The following is a 16,601-nucleotide window of genomic DNA, read 5'->3' as shown; positions in this document are numbered from 1 at the left end:
TAGAGGGACAGAACCCTGAAAATGGGGACACAAGAGCAAAAGAAAATTGCCAAATATTAGATAGTTGACCAAACAAATGGTGAATGAATATGTGCAAATTGCAAAAAAAAAAATGTGCAAATAACAAACTCCAAACACATGCAGGAGCAGACAAGGGAGATCCCGCCAAACACACACCGAAACTACGACGTTGGTACAACGTTCGAACAAGTTTTAACACCACCTAACCAGTTATAACAACCAATATAACAAGTTGTAACAACGTTCTAATACGTCATAAACACGTTAAGCCAAGATGTAACAACTTTATTACAAGTTGTAACAAGCGGAAAATAGAGACAGTTTCGGTTTGTGTTTCCAGGGATAACCCAGTGAAAGAGTGAGAGAATGCTGATAATTTAAGGCCACACAGAGACAAAGGATAATAAAAGCTGAACAGTTGCGTGAAGGCAAGTGGACACACATACTCATATTTAGACTATGATGTCAGTACGAGGCCGAGAGACTTGGTAGACGTTTACAGGCTGGGTTCATATTCAACAGCCAGGTCTAGACCACTAAAACTGGTATTCGCAAATGACGCGGCACCAAGAAGCCGCATGAAGCGAAAAGGTAACCTGAGAGAAGTTGAGGCTACAGAAAGGTTTCACTTTTTTTTTTTAATTTTTGCCCCGAGGGGCGAGTTTATTGGGCAGCGCCACTCATCCTGTGAGTGGACACACCGCCATAGCAGCATGTACAACACTCCCAAATAGGAAGAAAACCCGCTGGGTTGTTCATGGTATACATTAAATGACATGAATAAAAATGGAAAAATAAAGAGAAAGAAACAACAGTGCAGGGAATGAAAAAGAAGTACAAAATAAAACTAGAAAAGGTACAAAAATATGAAACAAGGCTGCTTCTTAAGCTAAGGGAACTGAGCTATAAAGAACGACTGTCAGAACTGGAACTCACTTCACTGGAGGAAAGAAGGAATTAGGCAGACATGGTAACAACATACAAGATACTAAGGGAGGATAGACAAATTAGACATAAAAGCAATATTCAAATTAAGCAACAGTGGAACGAGCGGACATAATTAGAAACTGAAAATAGATGTGTCACAGGGATGTCGGAAAGATCTTTCCGGTCTAAGAGTCAGAAATAAGTGGAAGAGACTGGATGAGGAAGTTATCAAAGCCAATCTTACATGCAGCTTTAAATGTAAATATAAGAAAATGGAGCAAAAAGTGTCAATGCATTGAGGATGCAAGACGATGAGTTGATGATGGTGGAAAGGCTGGGGGTCGAGGTGCAGCAGGTCGACCCTGCAGACTGACCTATAGGCGAGTACATAGACAATAAACTCTCCAGCCTGCACCACGGCGCCCCAGCACGCTCCACGGTCGATGCCAGCACCTAGCTTCCACCCGGGGGGTACTGTATTCTCTCCAGGGGCTCAGCCTGCCCACAAGGCTTGGCTACACGGCTTGGGGTCACGCGGCTTGGGGTCACGCGGCTTGGGGTCACGCGGCTTGGGGTCACGCGGCTTGGGGTCACGCGGCTTGGGGTCACGCGGCTTGGGGTCACGCGGCTTGGGGTCACGCGGCTTGGGGTCACGCGGCTTGGGGTCACGCGGCTTGGGGTCACACGGCTTGACCCACACGGCTAGTCTTACACGGCTTGGCCCACACGGCTTGGGGTCACACGGCTTGGGGCCACACGGCTTGGGGTCACACGGCTTGGGGTCACACGGCTTGGGGCCACACGGCTTGGGGTCACACGGCTTGGGGTCACACGGCTTGGGGCCCCACGGCTTGGGGCCCCACGGCTTGGGGTCACACGGCTTGGGGTCACACGGCTTGGGGTCACACGGCTTGGGGCCACACGGCTAGTCTACACTAAGTCAGTGTTGGAAACTCCTGGAGCGGTTCGGCACATTTTGTCACATTTTACACTACTAGCGAGCCCATCCATCTGATGAAATATTGTACTTTTTGTAACTATGAGGCGCATCGTACAAATATCAACGAGATGGACCGATAGAAAGTAGAATTCGATACTGTTCATTTGATAGTCTGGCCAAATAAAGCTAAAAACCAAACTTAAATATTCCAAGGCCTAGTATAGCACATTTGTACTATATTAGGCCTCATTGAGCGGGGAATAGGCCTAGGTGGTTAGATTAGGTTTCATTTGTAAACATAGAAAAAAAATTCGGGTTTGTCCAAATTCAATAGTATAAAAAATCTAATGTGTATTGGTCCATCAGGTTCATATGGGACGAGAGAGAGAGAGAGTGAGAGAGTGTGTGAGAAAGAGTGTGTGAGAGGGAGTGAGAGTTACTTTCCATGTGTGCCATTGCCCGGGTAAATTTCTTGGTTAATTAGTCTCATAACAATTAGGCCTTTAGTGGTAACGTTGTATGTAGTAGGGTCACCAGGGCACAGTGTCATGGGCTTGACTGACACTGTGTGTGTCAGCCTCCTGGGCTTGACTGACACAGGGGGGGGGGGGGTAGTAAAGATAAACACATATCGTCAGAGCTCAGTGGAATGTTTACATCCTTAACCCCGTCTTCTGTGGGTCCAATTTCTTCATGATATTTACGCAAGATAGAGCGCAGACTCAACTAAACTCTGCGAGAAAATAACATCATGTTGTCTAGAAAGAGGCGCCGTGTCCACCGTTGAATACATTAACCACACTGAGAGTAGCGTTGATGATTCCCACGGGACGCTGAGAGGTGAATGCTCTCTGGCGTTTGTGGCTAGAAATGTTTTATTTGGACAGACAGGCAGGCAGACAGACAGACAGACAGACAGGCAGGCAGACAGGCAGGCAGACAGACAGACAGACAGGCAGACACAGACAGACAGACAGGCAGGCAGACAGACAGGCAGACAGGCAGACATAGTGTAGTGGTGAAAGGGGTAATGTAGTGGATTGGGGCATTCAAGTGGGGTATTGTAAGGGATGTAACTGTTTAGGAATTATGGTAAAGGTGCTAGGCGGTGCATAGCACGCTAGGTGGTACATATGCTAGGCGGTACATATGCTATATGATACATATGCTAGGCGGTACATAGCATGCTAGCTGAAGATGCTCCGTGTATCTAAAAATCAAATTAAACCAACAGAAAATAAATGAAAAACATTACAAAATCAATCCATTTTCCTTTAAAACTATTTTAAATAACACATCCGTAAACCTCTCTTTAAAAAAAAAACCAACAACTACTTTTAAAACAAAACAGAAAAAAGGGGACTTTTGCCAAGCCAAGACTTGCAATTAAGTTTTCCTGGAATAGCGTCCCGTATATACCTGCAACTTGTGTATGCATGACCAGGTGTAGCGATGCATATACAATGAAGGCAAATATACCAGAGAGAAAGAGAGAGAGAGAGAGAGAGAGAGAGAGAGAGAGAGTGAGAGAGAGAGAGTGAGAGAGAGGATGAGAGAGATCCCTTCTCTTCCTCTTTCTCTTGCTGTGAATTTTGAAAGGATGTGCTATTTATTCCTTCTGGACTCTCGCCTTTGACAATATTGACCTGAATGTACCTTTCCGGTCAATATGACACTGTTTTGTTGACTGGGTCAATAAGCTTTGATGGTGTGTGTGTCAAGGTCAGGTCGTTGTCCATATGTCATGTAGGCAAATATAACTGGCACAAATGAGGGGTTGTGTGTGTGGGGGTGGGTGGGTGGGTGTGTGTGTGTGTGTGTGTGTGTGTGTGTGTGTGTGTGTGGGTGGGTGGGTGGGTGTGTGTGTGTGTGTGGGTGTGTGTGGGTGGGTGGGTGGGTTTGTGGGGGTGTGTGTGTGAGCGTGTGTTTACTATTTGTGCCTGCAGGATCGAACTATTAGCTCTTGGACCCTGCCTTTTTACTATATGTCTACTACATATATTTCTCTAAAACATGCGCGCGCGCGCGCACGCGCACACGCACCAGGAAGCAGCCCGTAGCAGCTGTCAAACTCCCAGGTACCTATTTACTGCTAGGTGAACAGGGGGGCCATGAGGGTGAAAGAAACTCTGCCCATTTGTTTCCGCCTCCACCGGGGATAGAACCCGGAACGTTAGGACTACGAATTCCGAGCGCTGTCCACTCAGCTGTCAGGCCCCTTATGCTGTCAGTTATTTTGTAAATGTCCGAAGTTCCCCCTTAAACATCCTCCGTTTTCTGTGATGACGCCATTCTGCGTACGAAACAAAGGTCTTAAACGGCATTTTCTTTTTGACATCTCGGCTCGCAGTTAGGATCTTTTGTCAATGTTCTCCGTCATGATTTTCGATCTTTTACACATTCTCGTTGAGAGTGGGGAGGGGGAGGGGGCAGTAACCCCCCCACCCCACTCAAGAAGTCGTTTGATCCTTAATGACCGTTAATGGTCAGTTTCATCGTGAAATGAAGTTGCCTAGAACGGAATTAGGCCTACCCGTGACTATCTGATCAGCGCCACGATAAGACATATGTGCTGGAGGGGGGGGGGGGATAAGGGGTAGGGGGGGGGACTGCACCTGTGGTCTGTGGTTCAAGGTTTGTGGGGTGTTGACTGTTTCACCTTGGGAGGGTTGTTAAGACCACCACCTCAAGAATAGAGAAGATGGTTTACCACTGTGTGTGTATATATATATATATATATATATATATATATATATATATATATATATATATATATATATATATATATATATATATATATATATATATATATATATATATATATATAAATGTCCTCCCAAGGTCGACCTGCATACCCTCTCCAGGATGAAGCCTCACTACTAGGTGAACAGAGGCATTAGGTGAAGTGAAAAGTGTCCACCCATTATGCTGCCCCCGCCCGAGAATCGAACCCGGGATCCCTGGCTGCGAGTACGAAGCCAACTATACTACGACACCCCAAGGAATGTATCCACAAATATTTAAATTTAAGACGACGTTCACCTCATCTCGTGAGCCGAGTAGGGTCCAAAACCTGAGAGAAGTATGTAATCCTTTACGGCATCGCTTCCTTTTAAACCAACCTATCCTAACCTATCCAATCCTAACCTAACGTAATCTAATCCAACCTATCCTAACCGAACCGACGACAAGGAGAGATACAAATTTTGTTTTGTTTCCATTAGGTAAGGACGAGGAGTGACGTTATGAGAGTCACGGCTGGTACAGGTTTTAGACCCTACTCGGTGTATTCGTCCTGTGGGGGGAGAGAGAGAGAGCGGCCAACCCTGAGAGTTGATACAGAGAATGTGAGAGGGGCGAGATTGTGTGTGTAACTCTCACTCAGATACCGACAGTCATCTTTATATCGGGGGGGGGGGGGGGGGGGGGGGTTGGTGATACACGGACTACAGTGTCTTCCCTCGTTACAACCCCCTCGTTACACTCCCCTCCCTTGTTAAACCCCTCAAGATAAGTCCCACCACCCTTCCTCTACGGCAAACCACTTCCTTTAGGGGTAAACACCCCCTCCCCTCTTTTAAGGTAATTACCCCCCTTTTAACATCAATTTACCCTCCTTTAAAGCAATCATCCCTTCTTTAAGGTAATCACCCCATACTGAAAGTAATCACTCCATCTTCAAGGTAATCACCCTCCTTTAAGGTAACACGCCTGGCCTGCCTTGTAACAAGGTTGTTACTGAGCGTTACAGTGGAGGTGACGTTATCGCTTCCTAGCCCCTGTCCCAGCAGTCTGTAGAAGATCCCAGCTGGCTAGGCATAGGAGCGGCGGCGATAAGGGAAGAGAGAGAGATAAGAGTAGGCTGAGGAAGGGGAGGAGGGTCGAACCAGTGTCCCAGGAGTGGCGGATTTATCTTTGCTTGTGGCCATATATAAAATCAACCATGCTATGAAGAGCCACAGTAAGAAAGGATTCTAGGAAAAACACCTGTGGTTCATGGTGGGAACACCTGTGGTTCATGGTGGGAACACCTGTGGTTCATGGGGGAAAACACCTGTGGTTCATGGGGGAAACACCTGTGTTTCATGGGAAACACTTGTGGTTCATGGGGGGAACACCTGTGGTTCATGGGGGGAACACCTGTGGTTCATGGGGGGAACACCTGTGGTTCATGGGAGGGGGAACACCTGTGGTTCATGGGAGGGGAACACCTGTGGTTCATGGGAGGGGGAACACCTGTGGTTCATGGGAGGAGGAACACCTGTGGTTCATGGGAGGGGGAACACCTGTGGTTCATGGGAGGGGGAACACCTGTGGTTCATGGGAGGGGGAACACCTGTGGTTCATGGAGAAAACACCTGTGGTTCATGGAGAAAACACCTGTGGTTCATGGAGAAAACACCTGTGGTTCATGGGGAAAACACCTGTGGTTCATGGGGAAAACACCTGTGGTTCATGGAGAAAACACCTGTGGTTCATGGAGAAAACACCTGTGGTTCATGGAGAAAACACCTGTGGTTCATGGGGGGGAACACCTGTGGTATTTCACACTGGCAACTTCCTAAGTCACTATCCTACACTGGCAAAATGGCAAGCAATTTAGACATGTCAAAGGCATCAGAGATACCACACATTACCATTGACCACGACCTCTCACAGCTGGAGACCCTGAGTCTTAACCCGGCCGCGGGATGACCTGGGGCCAGATTCACGAAGCAGTTACGCAAGCACTTACGAACCTGAACATCTTTTCTCAATCTTTGACGGCTTTGTTTACAATTATTAAACATTTAATGAGCTCCGAAGCACCAGGAGGCTGTTTATAACAATAACAACAGTTGATTGGCAAGTTTTCATGCTTGTAAAGTGTTTAATAAATGTAACTAAAGCCGTTAAAGATTGAGGAAAGATGAACACGTTTGTAAGTATTTGCGTAACTGCTTCGTGAATCTGGGTCCTGCAATCCGGCTCCGGTCACCTTCCCTGTTACTCTGAATCCTATCCCCCATACTCAGGGTTAGATGCCAGCCCGTCCTCCAAACAAAGACCCAAAGTCCATTCCATCCACCCGCCAAACCCCCAGCTGTTTATGAATGAAAAACGGTTTACACACGACTCAACTGATGACGTTCGAACACTTCCGGAACAAGTGCTTCACTGACGAATTTTGTTCGAACCACAACGCCGTAAATGCTTCACCCACGGACTACAAATACAAATAATCGCCAACAGAACCTAAACACCTAACCTAACCTATCCTATGCCTATATATGCACAATATGCTAATATATTATAATATTAATTTATACTTGAGAAAATTCCCGTTTTGAATGAACAGTATGTTAAAATTTATGAATGCGTCTGTGGGGTCGACCGCTGGATGGAATGGACTTGAGTCGAGGACGGGTTGAATATACAACTCAAAAATGTCCCATTTTATTTGGTTTTATTTGGCTCAATACTACAAGGAGATGGCTTGTAGGGTGGCCCGCCCACACACCTCCATTAATACTCTTCAGCATAAGAATTTTTATTAAAGTTGGTTGACAAGTGCTTATCCTGACTGATCTGGACCATGTGTCATGTGTCATGTCATGTCATGGTGGAAGTGGTTAAGGTGGGCGCACCTCTACCCTGTGTGCGTGTGCGCGTGTGTGTGTGTGTATGTGTGTGTGTGTGTGTGTGTGTGTGTGTGTGTGTGTGTGTGTGTGTGTGTGTGTCTCACTTCGTTATCTTGTGGGAATTGAGCTCTTGCTCTTTGGTCCCGCCTCTCAACTGTCAATCAACTGGTGTACAGGTTCCTGAGCCTACTGGGCTCTATCATATCTACATTTGAAACTGTGTATGGAGTCAGCCTCCACCACATCACTGCCTAATGCATTCCATTCGTTAACTACTGACACTGAAAAAGTTCTTTCTAACATCCCTGTAGCTCATTTGGGTACTCAGTTTCCACTTGTGTCCCCTTGCTCGCGTACCACCAGTGTTAAACAGTTTATCTTTATCTACCCTATCAATTCCTCTGAGAATTTTGTAGGTAGAGATCATGTCTCCCCGAGTTCTCCTGTTCTCTCTCTCTCACACCCTCTAAGAAAGGGTGAGGGAGTGTAGGGGTGAGGGAGGGTGTAGACACTGTGAGTGTAGGGGTGAGGGAGGGTGTAGACACTGTGAGTGTAGGGGTGAGGGAGGGTGTAGACACTGTGAGTGAGGGGTGAGGGAGGGTGTAGACACTGTGAGTGTAGGGGTGACGGAGGGTGTAGACACTGTGAGTGAGGGGTGAGGGAGGGTGTAGACACTGAGTGTAGGGGTGAGGGAGGGTGTAGACACTGTGAGTGTAGGGGAGAGGGAGGGTGTAGACACTGTGAGTGAGGGGTGAGGGAGAGTGTAGACACTGTGAGTGTAGGGGTGAGGGAGGGTGTAGACACTGTGAGTGTAGGGGTGAGGGAGGGTGTAGACACTGTGAGTGAGGGGTGAGGGAGGGTGTAGACACTGTGAGTGTAGGGGTGAGGGAGGGTGTAGACACTGTGAGTGAGGGGTGAGGGTGTAGACACTGTGAGTGTAGGGGTGAGGGAGGGTGTAGACACTGTGAGTGTAGGGGAGAGGGAGGGTGTAGACACTGTGAGTGAGGGGTGAGGGAGAGTGTAGACACTGTGAGTGTAGGGGTGAGGGAGGGTGTAGACACTGTGAGTGAGTGGTGAGGGAGAGTGTAGACACTGTGAGTGTAGGGGTGAGGGAGGGTGTAGACACTGAGTGTAGGGGTGAGGGAGGGTGTAGACACTGTGAGTGTAGGGGTGAGGGAGGGTGTAGGCACTGTGAGTGTAGGGGTGAGGGAGAGTGTAGACACTGTGAGTGTAGGGGTGAGGGAGAGTGTAGACACTGTGAGTGTAGGGGTGAGGGAGGGTGTAGACACTGTGAGTGTAGGGGTGAGGGAGGGTGTAGACACTGTGAGTGTAGGGGTGAGGGAGGGTGTAGACACTGTGAGTGTAGGGGTGAGGGAGGGTGTAGACACTGTGAGTGTAGGGGTGAGGGAGGGTGTAGACACTGTGAGTGTAGGGGTGAGGGAGGGTGTAGACACTGTGAGTGTAGGGGTGAGGGAGGGTGTAGACACTGTGAGTGAGGGGTGAGGGAGGGTGTAGACACTGTGAGTGAGGGGTGAGGGAGAGTGTAGACACTGTGAGTGAGGGGTGAGGGAGAGTGTAGGCACTGTGAGTGAGGGGTGAGGGAGGGTGTAGACACTGTGAGTGAGGGGTGAGGGAGGGTGTAGACACTGTGAGTGAGGGGTGAGGGAGAGTGTAAACACTGTGAGTGAGGGGTGAGGGAGAGTGTAAACACTGTGAGTGAGGGGTGAGGGAGAGTGTAGACACTGTGAGTGAGGGGTGAGGGAGAGTGTAGACACTGTGAGTGAGGGGTGAGGGAGGGTGTAGGCACTGTGAGTGAGGGGTGAGGGAGAGTGTAGACACTGTGAGTGAGGGGTGAGGGAGGGTGTAGACACTGTGAGTGTAGGGGGTGAGGGAGGGTGTAGACACTGTGAGTGTAGGGGTGAGGGAGAGTGTAGGGGTGAGGGAGGGTGTAGGCACTGTGAGTGTAGGGGGTGAGGGAGGGTGTAGGCACTGTGAGTGTAGGGGTGAGGGAGGGTGTAGACACTGTGAGTGTAGGGGTGAGGGAGGGTGTAGACACTGTGAGTGAGGGGTGAGGGAGGGTGTAGACACTGTGAGTGTAGGGGTGACGGAGGGTGTAGACACTGTGAGTGAGGGGTGAGGGAGGGTGTAGACACTGTGAGTGTAGGGGTGACGGAGGGTGTAGACACTGTGAGTGAGGGGTGAGGGAGGGTGTAGACACTGAGTGTAGGGGTGAGGGAGGGTGTAGACACTGTGAGTGTAGGGGAGAGGGAGGGTGTAGACACTGTGAGTGAGGGGTGAGGGAGAGTGTAGACACTGTGAGTGTAGGGGTGAGGGAGGGTGTAGACACTGTGAGTGTAGGGGTGAGGGAGGGTGTAGACACTGTGAGTGAGGGGTGAGGGAGGGTGTAGACACTGTGAGTGTAGGGGTGAGGGAGGGTGTAGACACTGTGAGTGAGGGGTGAGGGTGTAGACACTGTGAGTGTAGGGGTGAGGGAGGGTGTAGACACTGTGAGTGTAGGGGAGAGGGAGGGTGTAGACACTGTGAGTGAGGGGTGAGGGAGAGTGTAGACACTGTGAGTGTAGGGGTGAGGGAGGGTGTAGACACTGTGAGTGAGGGGTGAGGGAGAGTGTAGACACTGTGAGTGTAGGGGTGAGGGAGGGTGTAGACACTGAGTGTAGGGGTGAGGGAGGGTGTAGACACTGTGAGTGTAGGGGTGAGGGAGGGTGTAGGCACTGTGAGTGTAGGGGTGAGGGAGAGTGTAGACACTGTGAGTGTAGGGGTGAGGGAGAGTGTAGACACTGTGAGTGTAGGGGTGAGGGAGGGTGTAGACACTGTGAGTGTAGGGGTGAGGGAGGGTGTAGACACTGTGAGTGTAGGGGTGAGGGAGGGTGTAGACACTGTGAGTGTAGGGGTGAGGGAGGGTGTAGACACTGTGAGTGTAGGGGTGAGGGAGGGTGTAGACACTGTGAGTGTAGGGGTGAGGGAGGGTGTAGACACTGTGAGTGTAGGGGTGAGGGAGGGTGTAGACACTGTGAGTGAGGGGTGAGGGAGGGTGTAGACACTGTGAGTGAGGGGTGAGGGAGAGTGTAGACACTGTGAGTGAGGGGTGAGGGAGAGTGTAGGCACTGTGAGTGAGGGGTGAGGGAGGGTGTAGACACTGTGAGTGAGGGGTGAGGGAGGGTGTAGACACTGTGAGTGAGGGGTGAGGGAGAGTGTAAACACTGTGAGTGAGGGGTGAGGGAGAGTGTAAACACTGTGAGTGAGGGGTGAGGGAGAGTGTAGACACTGTGAGTGAGGGGTGAGGGAGAGTGTAGACACTGTGAGTGAGGGGTGAGGGAGGGTGTAGGCACTGTGAGTGAGGGGTGAGGGAGAGTGTAGACACTGTGAGTGAGGGGTGAGGGAGGGTGTAGACACTGTGAGTGTAGGGGGTGAGGGAGGGTGTAGACACTGTGAGTGTAGGGGTGAGGGAGAGTGTAGGGGTGAGGGAGGGTGTAGGCACTGTGAGTGTAGGGGGTGAGGGAGGGTGTAGGCACTGTGAGTGTAGGGGTGAGGGAGGGTGTAGGCACTGTGAGTGAGGGGTGAGGGAGGGTGTAGGCACTGTGAGTGAGGGGTGAGGGAGGGTGTAGGCACTGTGAGGGATATTAGTGCCAGCTAATTCGGCCTCGAGCCGGTCCTCTGTGTTGGCACTTAATTGCTTGAGGCAAGTGCAGGTGTGGCATGGGTGTGGCTGTGTGCTTGAGGCAAGTGTAGGTGTGGCATGGGTGTGGCTGTGTGCTTGAGGCAAGTGTAGGTGTGGCATGGGTGTGGCTGTGTGCTTGAGGCAAGTGTGGGAGTGGCATGGGTGTGGCTGTGTGCTTGAGGCAAGTGTGGGTGTGGTGAGCGTGAGTGGGGAAGATGTGGTTATAAGGTAGAGGTGTGGGTGTAGGGTGTGGGTGTAGGGAGGGTGTGGGTGTAGGGAGAGTGTGGGTGTAGGGAGGGTGTGGGTGTAGGGAGGGTGTGGGTGTAGGGAGGGTGTGGGTGTAGGGAGGGTGTGGGTGTAGGGAGGGTGTGGGTGTAGGGAGGGTGTGGGTGTAGGGAGGGTGTGGGTGTAGGGAGGGTGTGGGTGTAGGGAGGGTGTGGGTGTAGGGAGGGTGTGGGTGTAGGGAGGGTGTGGGTGTAGGGAGGGTGTGGGTGAAGGGAGGGTGTGGGTGTAGGGAATGTGAAGGTGTGGGGAGTGTGGGTGTGGTCATGAAACATTGCTGGAATAGAAGCTAAAGTCTTCAACAAAACGAACGATAAGTTCTTTCAGCAAGTACCCCAACCCGTCCTTAGGCTAGGCTCGTTAAAGCAGCGGCCGTTCCATCTCCCCAGACACATACTTCAACGTTAACATAATGTATATTCAAAATTAATTTGTTCTCATATGTAAATTAATATTATTATGTATTAAAAATGCTATGTATAGTTAGATTAGGTTAGGAATTTAGGTTCTGTTGGGGATTATTTATGGCTGTGTGTGAGTGAAGCATTCATTTCGAACAGAGGTCATCAGCAAAGCACTGTTCAAGAAATGTTCGAACGTCATCAGTTGTGAGTCGTGTGTAAACTCTTGTTCATATATAAACAGGGGGGGGGGGGGGGTCAGTGCCAGGACTAATGACCATTTGGTCTCTGTAGACGAGTACACGGGCTCAGTACCCATATGTGACCATTTGGTCTCTGTAGACGAGTACACGGGCTCAGTACCCATATGTGACCATTTGGTCTCTGTAGACGAGTACACGGGCTCAGTACCCATATGTGAACATTTGGTCTCTGTAGACGAGTACACGGGCTCAGTATCCATATGTGAACATTTGGTCTCTGTAGACGAGTACACGGGCTCAGTACCCATATGTGACCATTTGGTCTCTGTAGACGAGTACACGGGCTCAGTATCCATATGTGAACATTTGGTCTCTGTAGACGAGTACACGGGCTCAGTACCCATATGTGAACATTTGGTCTCTGTAGACGAGTACACGGGCTCAGTACCCATATGTGAACATTTGGTCTCAGTAGACGAGTACACGGGCTCAGTACCCATATGTGAACATTTAGTTCACACACACTTCTTAAGGTTACAGAAGTTTGTAACTGTTACAAAATGTTGCAAAAAGATACAGTTCTTAATGTGACTTATGTTGAGACAAGGAGAACACTGTGTGTGTTGTTACACTGTGTGTGTTGTTACACTGTGTGTGTTGTTACACTGTGTGTGTTGTTACACTGTGTGTGTTGTTACACTGTGTGTGTTATTACACTGTGTGTGTTGTTACACTGTGTGTGTTGTTACACTGTGTGTGTTGTTACACTATGTGTGTTGTTACACCGTGAGTGTTGTTACACCGTGTGTGTTGTTACACCGTGAGTGTTGTTACACCGTGAGTGTTGTTACACCGTGAGTGTTGTTACACCGTGAGTGTTGTTACACCGTGAGTGTTGTTACACCGTGAGTGTTGTTACACCGTGTGTTGTTACACCGTGTGTTGTTACACCGTGAGTGTTGTTACACCGTGTGTGTTGTTACACCGTGAGTGTTGTTACACCGTGAGTGTTGTTACACCGTGAGTGTTGTTACACCGTGTGTGTTGTTACACCGTGAGTGTTGTTACACCGTGAGTGTTGTTACACCGTGAGTGTTGTTACACCGTGAGTGTTGTTACACCGTGAGTGTTGTTACACCGTGTGTTGTTACACCGTGAGTGTTGTTACACCGTGTGTGTTGTTACACCGTGTGTCTTGTTACACTGTGTGTTGTTACACCGTGTGTGTTGTTACACCGTGAGTGTTGTTACACCGTGTGTGTTGTTACACCGTGTGTGTTACACCGTGTGTGTTGTTACACCGTGTGTGTTGTTACACCGTGTGTGTTGTTACACCGTGGGTGTTGTTACACTGTGCGTGTTGTTACACTGTGTGTGTTGTTACACCGTGAGTGTTGTTACACCGTGAGTGTTGTTACACCGTGTGTGTTGTTACACCGTGAGTGTTGTTACACCGTGTGTGTTGTTACACCGTGTGTGTTACACCGTGTGTGTTGTTACACCGTGTGTGTTGTTACACCGTGGGTGTTGTTACACTGTGTGTGTTGTTACACCGTGTGTGTTGTTACACCGTGTGTGTTGTTACACCGTGAGTGTTGTTACACCGTGAGTGTTGTTACACCGTGTGTGTTGTTACACCGTGTGTTGTTACACCGTGAGTGTTGTTACACTGTGTGTTGTTACACCGTGTGTGTTGTTACACCGTGTGTGTTGTTACACCGTGTGTGTTGTTACACCGTGTGTGTTGTTACACCGTGTGTGTTACACTGTGTGTGTTGTTACACCGTTTGTGTTACACTGTGTGTGTTGTTACACCGTGAGTGTTGTTACACTGTGTGTGTTGTTATACCGTGTGTGTTGTTACACCGTGTGTGTTGTTACACTGTGAGTGTTGTTACACCGTGAGTGTTGTTACACCGTGAGTGTTGTTACACCGTGTGTGTTGTTACACCGTGTGTTGTTACACCGTGTGTGTTGTTACACCGTGTGTTGTTACACCGTGAGTGTTGTTACACTGTGTGTGTTGTTACACTGTGTGTGTTGTTACACCGTGAGTGTTGTTACACCGTGTGTGTTGTTACACCGTGTGTGTTGTTACACCGTGTGTGTTACACCGTGAGTGTTGTTACACCGTGAGTGTTACACCGTGAGTGTTGTTACACCGTGTGTGTTGTTACACCGTGGGTGTTACACCGTGAGTGTTGTTACACCGTGAGTGTTACACCGTGAGTGTTGTTACACCGTGTGTGTTGTTACACCGTGGGTGCCGTGTACCAGTAACGACTCGAAAGGTCTTTCTACTTCTCAAAGCATCCCAGCAAGCACGTCTAGTTGAACACAACACGGTGAATAAGCTCACACTGGATGAATGGTCTAACAAGTGGTGGTTACCGGAGTTTAACTGAAGTGCAAGGTAATGAAACCAGACAAAGAGACAAGGAGACCAGATACCATATGGGAGATGGAAATAAGTGTATGTCACGCATATCAGACCAATCCTGACGTATGCAGCTCCAGCATGGAGTCCATATGTAATCAAACCCACGACGAAGTTAGAGAAACTTCAGAGTTATGCCACTAGACTAGTCCTGGGACTGAGAGGCATGAGCTACGAGGAACAGCTATAGGAATTTAACCTCAAGGTGTTGGAAGACAGAAGAATTAGGAGACACATGATTACCACATACAAAATTCTCAAGAGAAATTGATATGAGCAGAATCCTTGTGCTGGTCACTACAATATATAAAGGAGTACCTGTGCAACGGAAGGTTGAATCAACGGTCGGCCGAACGGACAGCACGCTGGTCTGTGATCCTGTGGTCCCGGGTTCGATCCCGGGGGCCTGCGAGAAACAATGGGCAGAGTTTCTTTCACCCTATGCCCCTGTTACCTAGCAGTAAAATAGGTACCTGGGCGTTAGTCAGCTGTCACGGGCTGCTTCCTGGGGGTGGAGGCCTGATCGAGGACCGGGCCGCGGGGACACTAAAGCCCCGAAATCATCTCAAGATAACCTCAAGATAACCATCACATTGAGAGGAGAGACCTCAGAGCCGTGGGATATAACCAGTGTCCCACAGGATTTTGTAATGGCGCTGGGGCTAATAGCTCTCTTTTTCTCCATTAGCCCCGGCCTGGTTAAGAAATTTCTAGAGGCCCCCCCCCTAGTGTTCCTACTGCAACCTCTCTAGTTCAAGACCGTGTAACCTCAGTATTTGATGACCTAGGTACTACAAAAACAAGACATTGTATCTGATCAGTTACCAGTAAAACTCTAGAGAACTCCAATAATTTTTCACTGCTACTCTCACAAGTCGAGCCTGGCCTCGGGCCGGGCTTGGGGAGTAGAAGAACTCCCAGAACCCCATCAACCAGGTATCAACCAGGTATCAACCAGGTATCAACCAGGTATCAACCAGGTATCAACCAGGTATCAACCAGGTATCAACCAGGTATCAACCAGGTATCAACCAGGTATCAACCAGGTATCAACCAGGTATCAACCAGGTAACCATACATTCAAAGAAACCTATGTAAGACAAGGAATGGAACTTGTCTGTACAACACAATATCAAAGATGCTCATGGCTCACCTGGAAGTTTGCTCTCGTTAATAATTCCGCCTCTACCTCCATAAGCATCAGAGATCTCCCCCCCCCCCTTGAGGTTACCTTGAGGTGCTTCCTGGGCTTAGCGTCCCCGCGGCCCGGTCGTCGACCAGGCCTCCTGGTTGCCGGACTGATCAACCAGGCTGTTGGACGCGGCTGCTCGCAGCCTGACGTATGAGTCACAGCCTGGTTGATCAGGTATCCTGCCTGGTTGATCAGGTATCCTGCCTGGTTGATCAGGTATCCCCTCACTCAAACAGCAAACTAACATAGGTAAACCAGGATCCAGGGATGGAAATTAATGACCTTTCTCAGCAAGTTAATCAAGTATATATTTATCATTAAATCTTCATTCATATGGGTAACACAATTCAACTATGTGATTACATGTTAAATCTCAAGATGATACAACGATGTGAATCACCACACAAGAAATTTGAGAACACCACGGCTGACTGAGGGAGCCGGTCGGCCGAGCGGACAGCACGCTGGACTTGTGATCCTGTGGTCCTGGGTTCGATCCCAGGCGCCGGCGAGAAACAATGGGCAGTTTCTTTCACCCTATGCCCCTGTTACCTAGCAGTAAAATAGGTACCTGGGTGTTAGTCAGCTGTCACGGGCTGCTTCCTGGGGGTGGAGGCCTGGTCGAGGACCGGGCCGCGGGGACACTAAAGCCCCGAAATCATCTCAAGATAACCTACCACACTTTAAACAGCGGCTTGTTTGATGGGTACAACCCTGCCAGCCGTCTGCAATTATCAGCTTAGCAGAAGCAAAGTCAATTGACACGACCTGACCCCTGGTCAACTTGTGGTCATTAACTCCTATAGGTGTGACTACTTAATTACTAAGACTAGACAATCCGGCGCCCTCAGATATCCTGTCTGGCTGATTCATGTTCTAAGCAAAATAAAGTATAAAT

The 16,601-nt window shown here is 49.1% G+C and overlaps 1 protein-coding gene across 1 annotated transcript; it reads right to left on the bottom strand.

Moving 5' to 3' along the window:
* Positions 1-1,441: 1,441 nt before the first annotated feature.
* On the bottom strand, positions 1,442-15,712 carry LOC138353757 (cornifin-like). Its single transcript, XM_069307155.1, has 2 exons — positions 15,665-15,712; positions 1,442-1,858 (listed from the first exon to the last, which is right to left on the bottom strand). The coding sequence occupies exons 1-2, from the start codon at positions 15,710-15,712 to the stop codon at positions 1,442-1,444; spliced, it is 465 nt and encodes a 154-aa protein (XP_069163256.1).
* Between the last annotated feature and the right edge of the window lie 889 nt (positions 15,713-16,601).

The sequence above is a fragment of the Procambarus clarkii genome, chromosome 59 (assembly GCF_040958095.1).
Source record: "Procambarus clarkii isolate CNS0578487 chromosome 59, FALCON_Pclarkii_2.0, whole genome shotgun sequence".
In the NCBI taxonomy this organism is placed as follows: Eukaryota; Metazoa; Arthropoda; class Malacostraca; order Decapoda; family Cambaridae; genus Procambarus; species Procambarus clarkii.
Note: the sequence above shows the minus strand (reverse complement) of the source record. Positions and strands in the feature narration are given on the sequence as shown.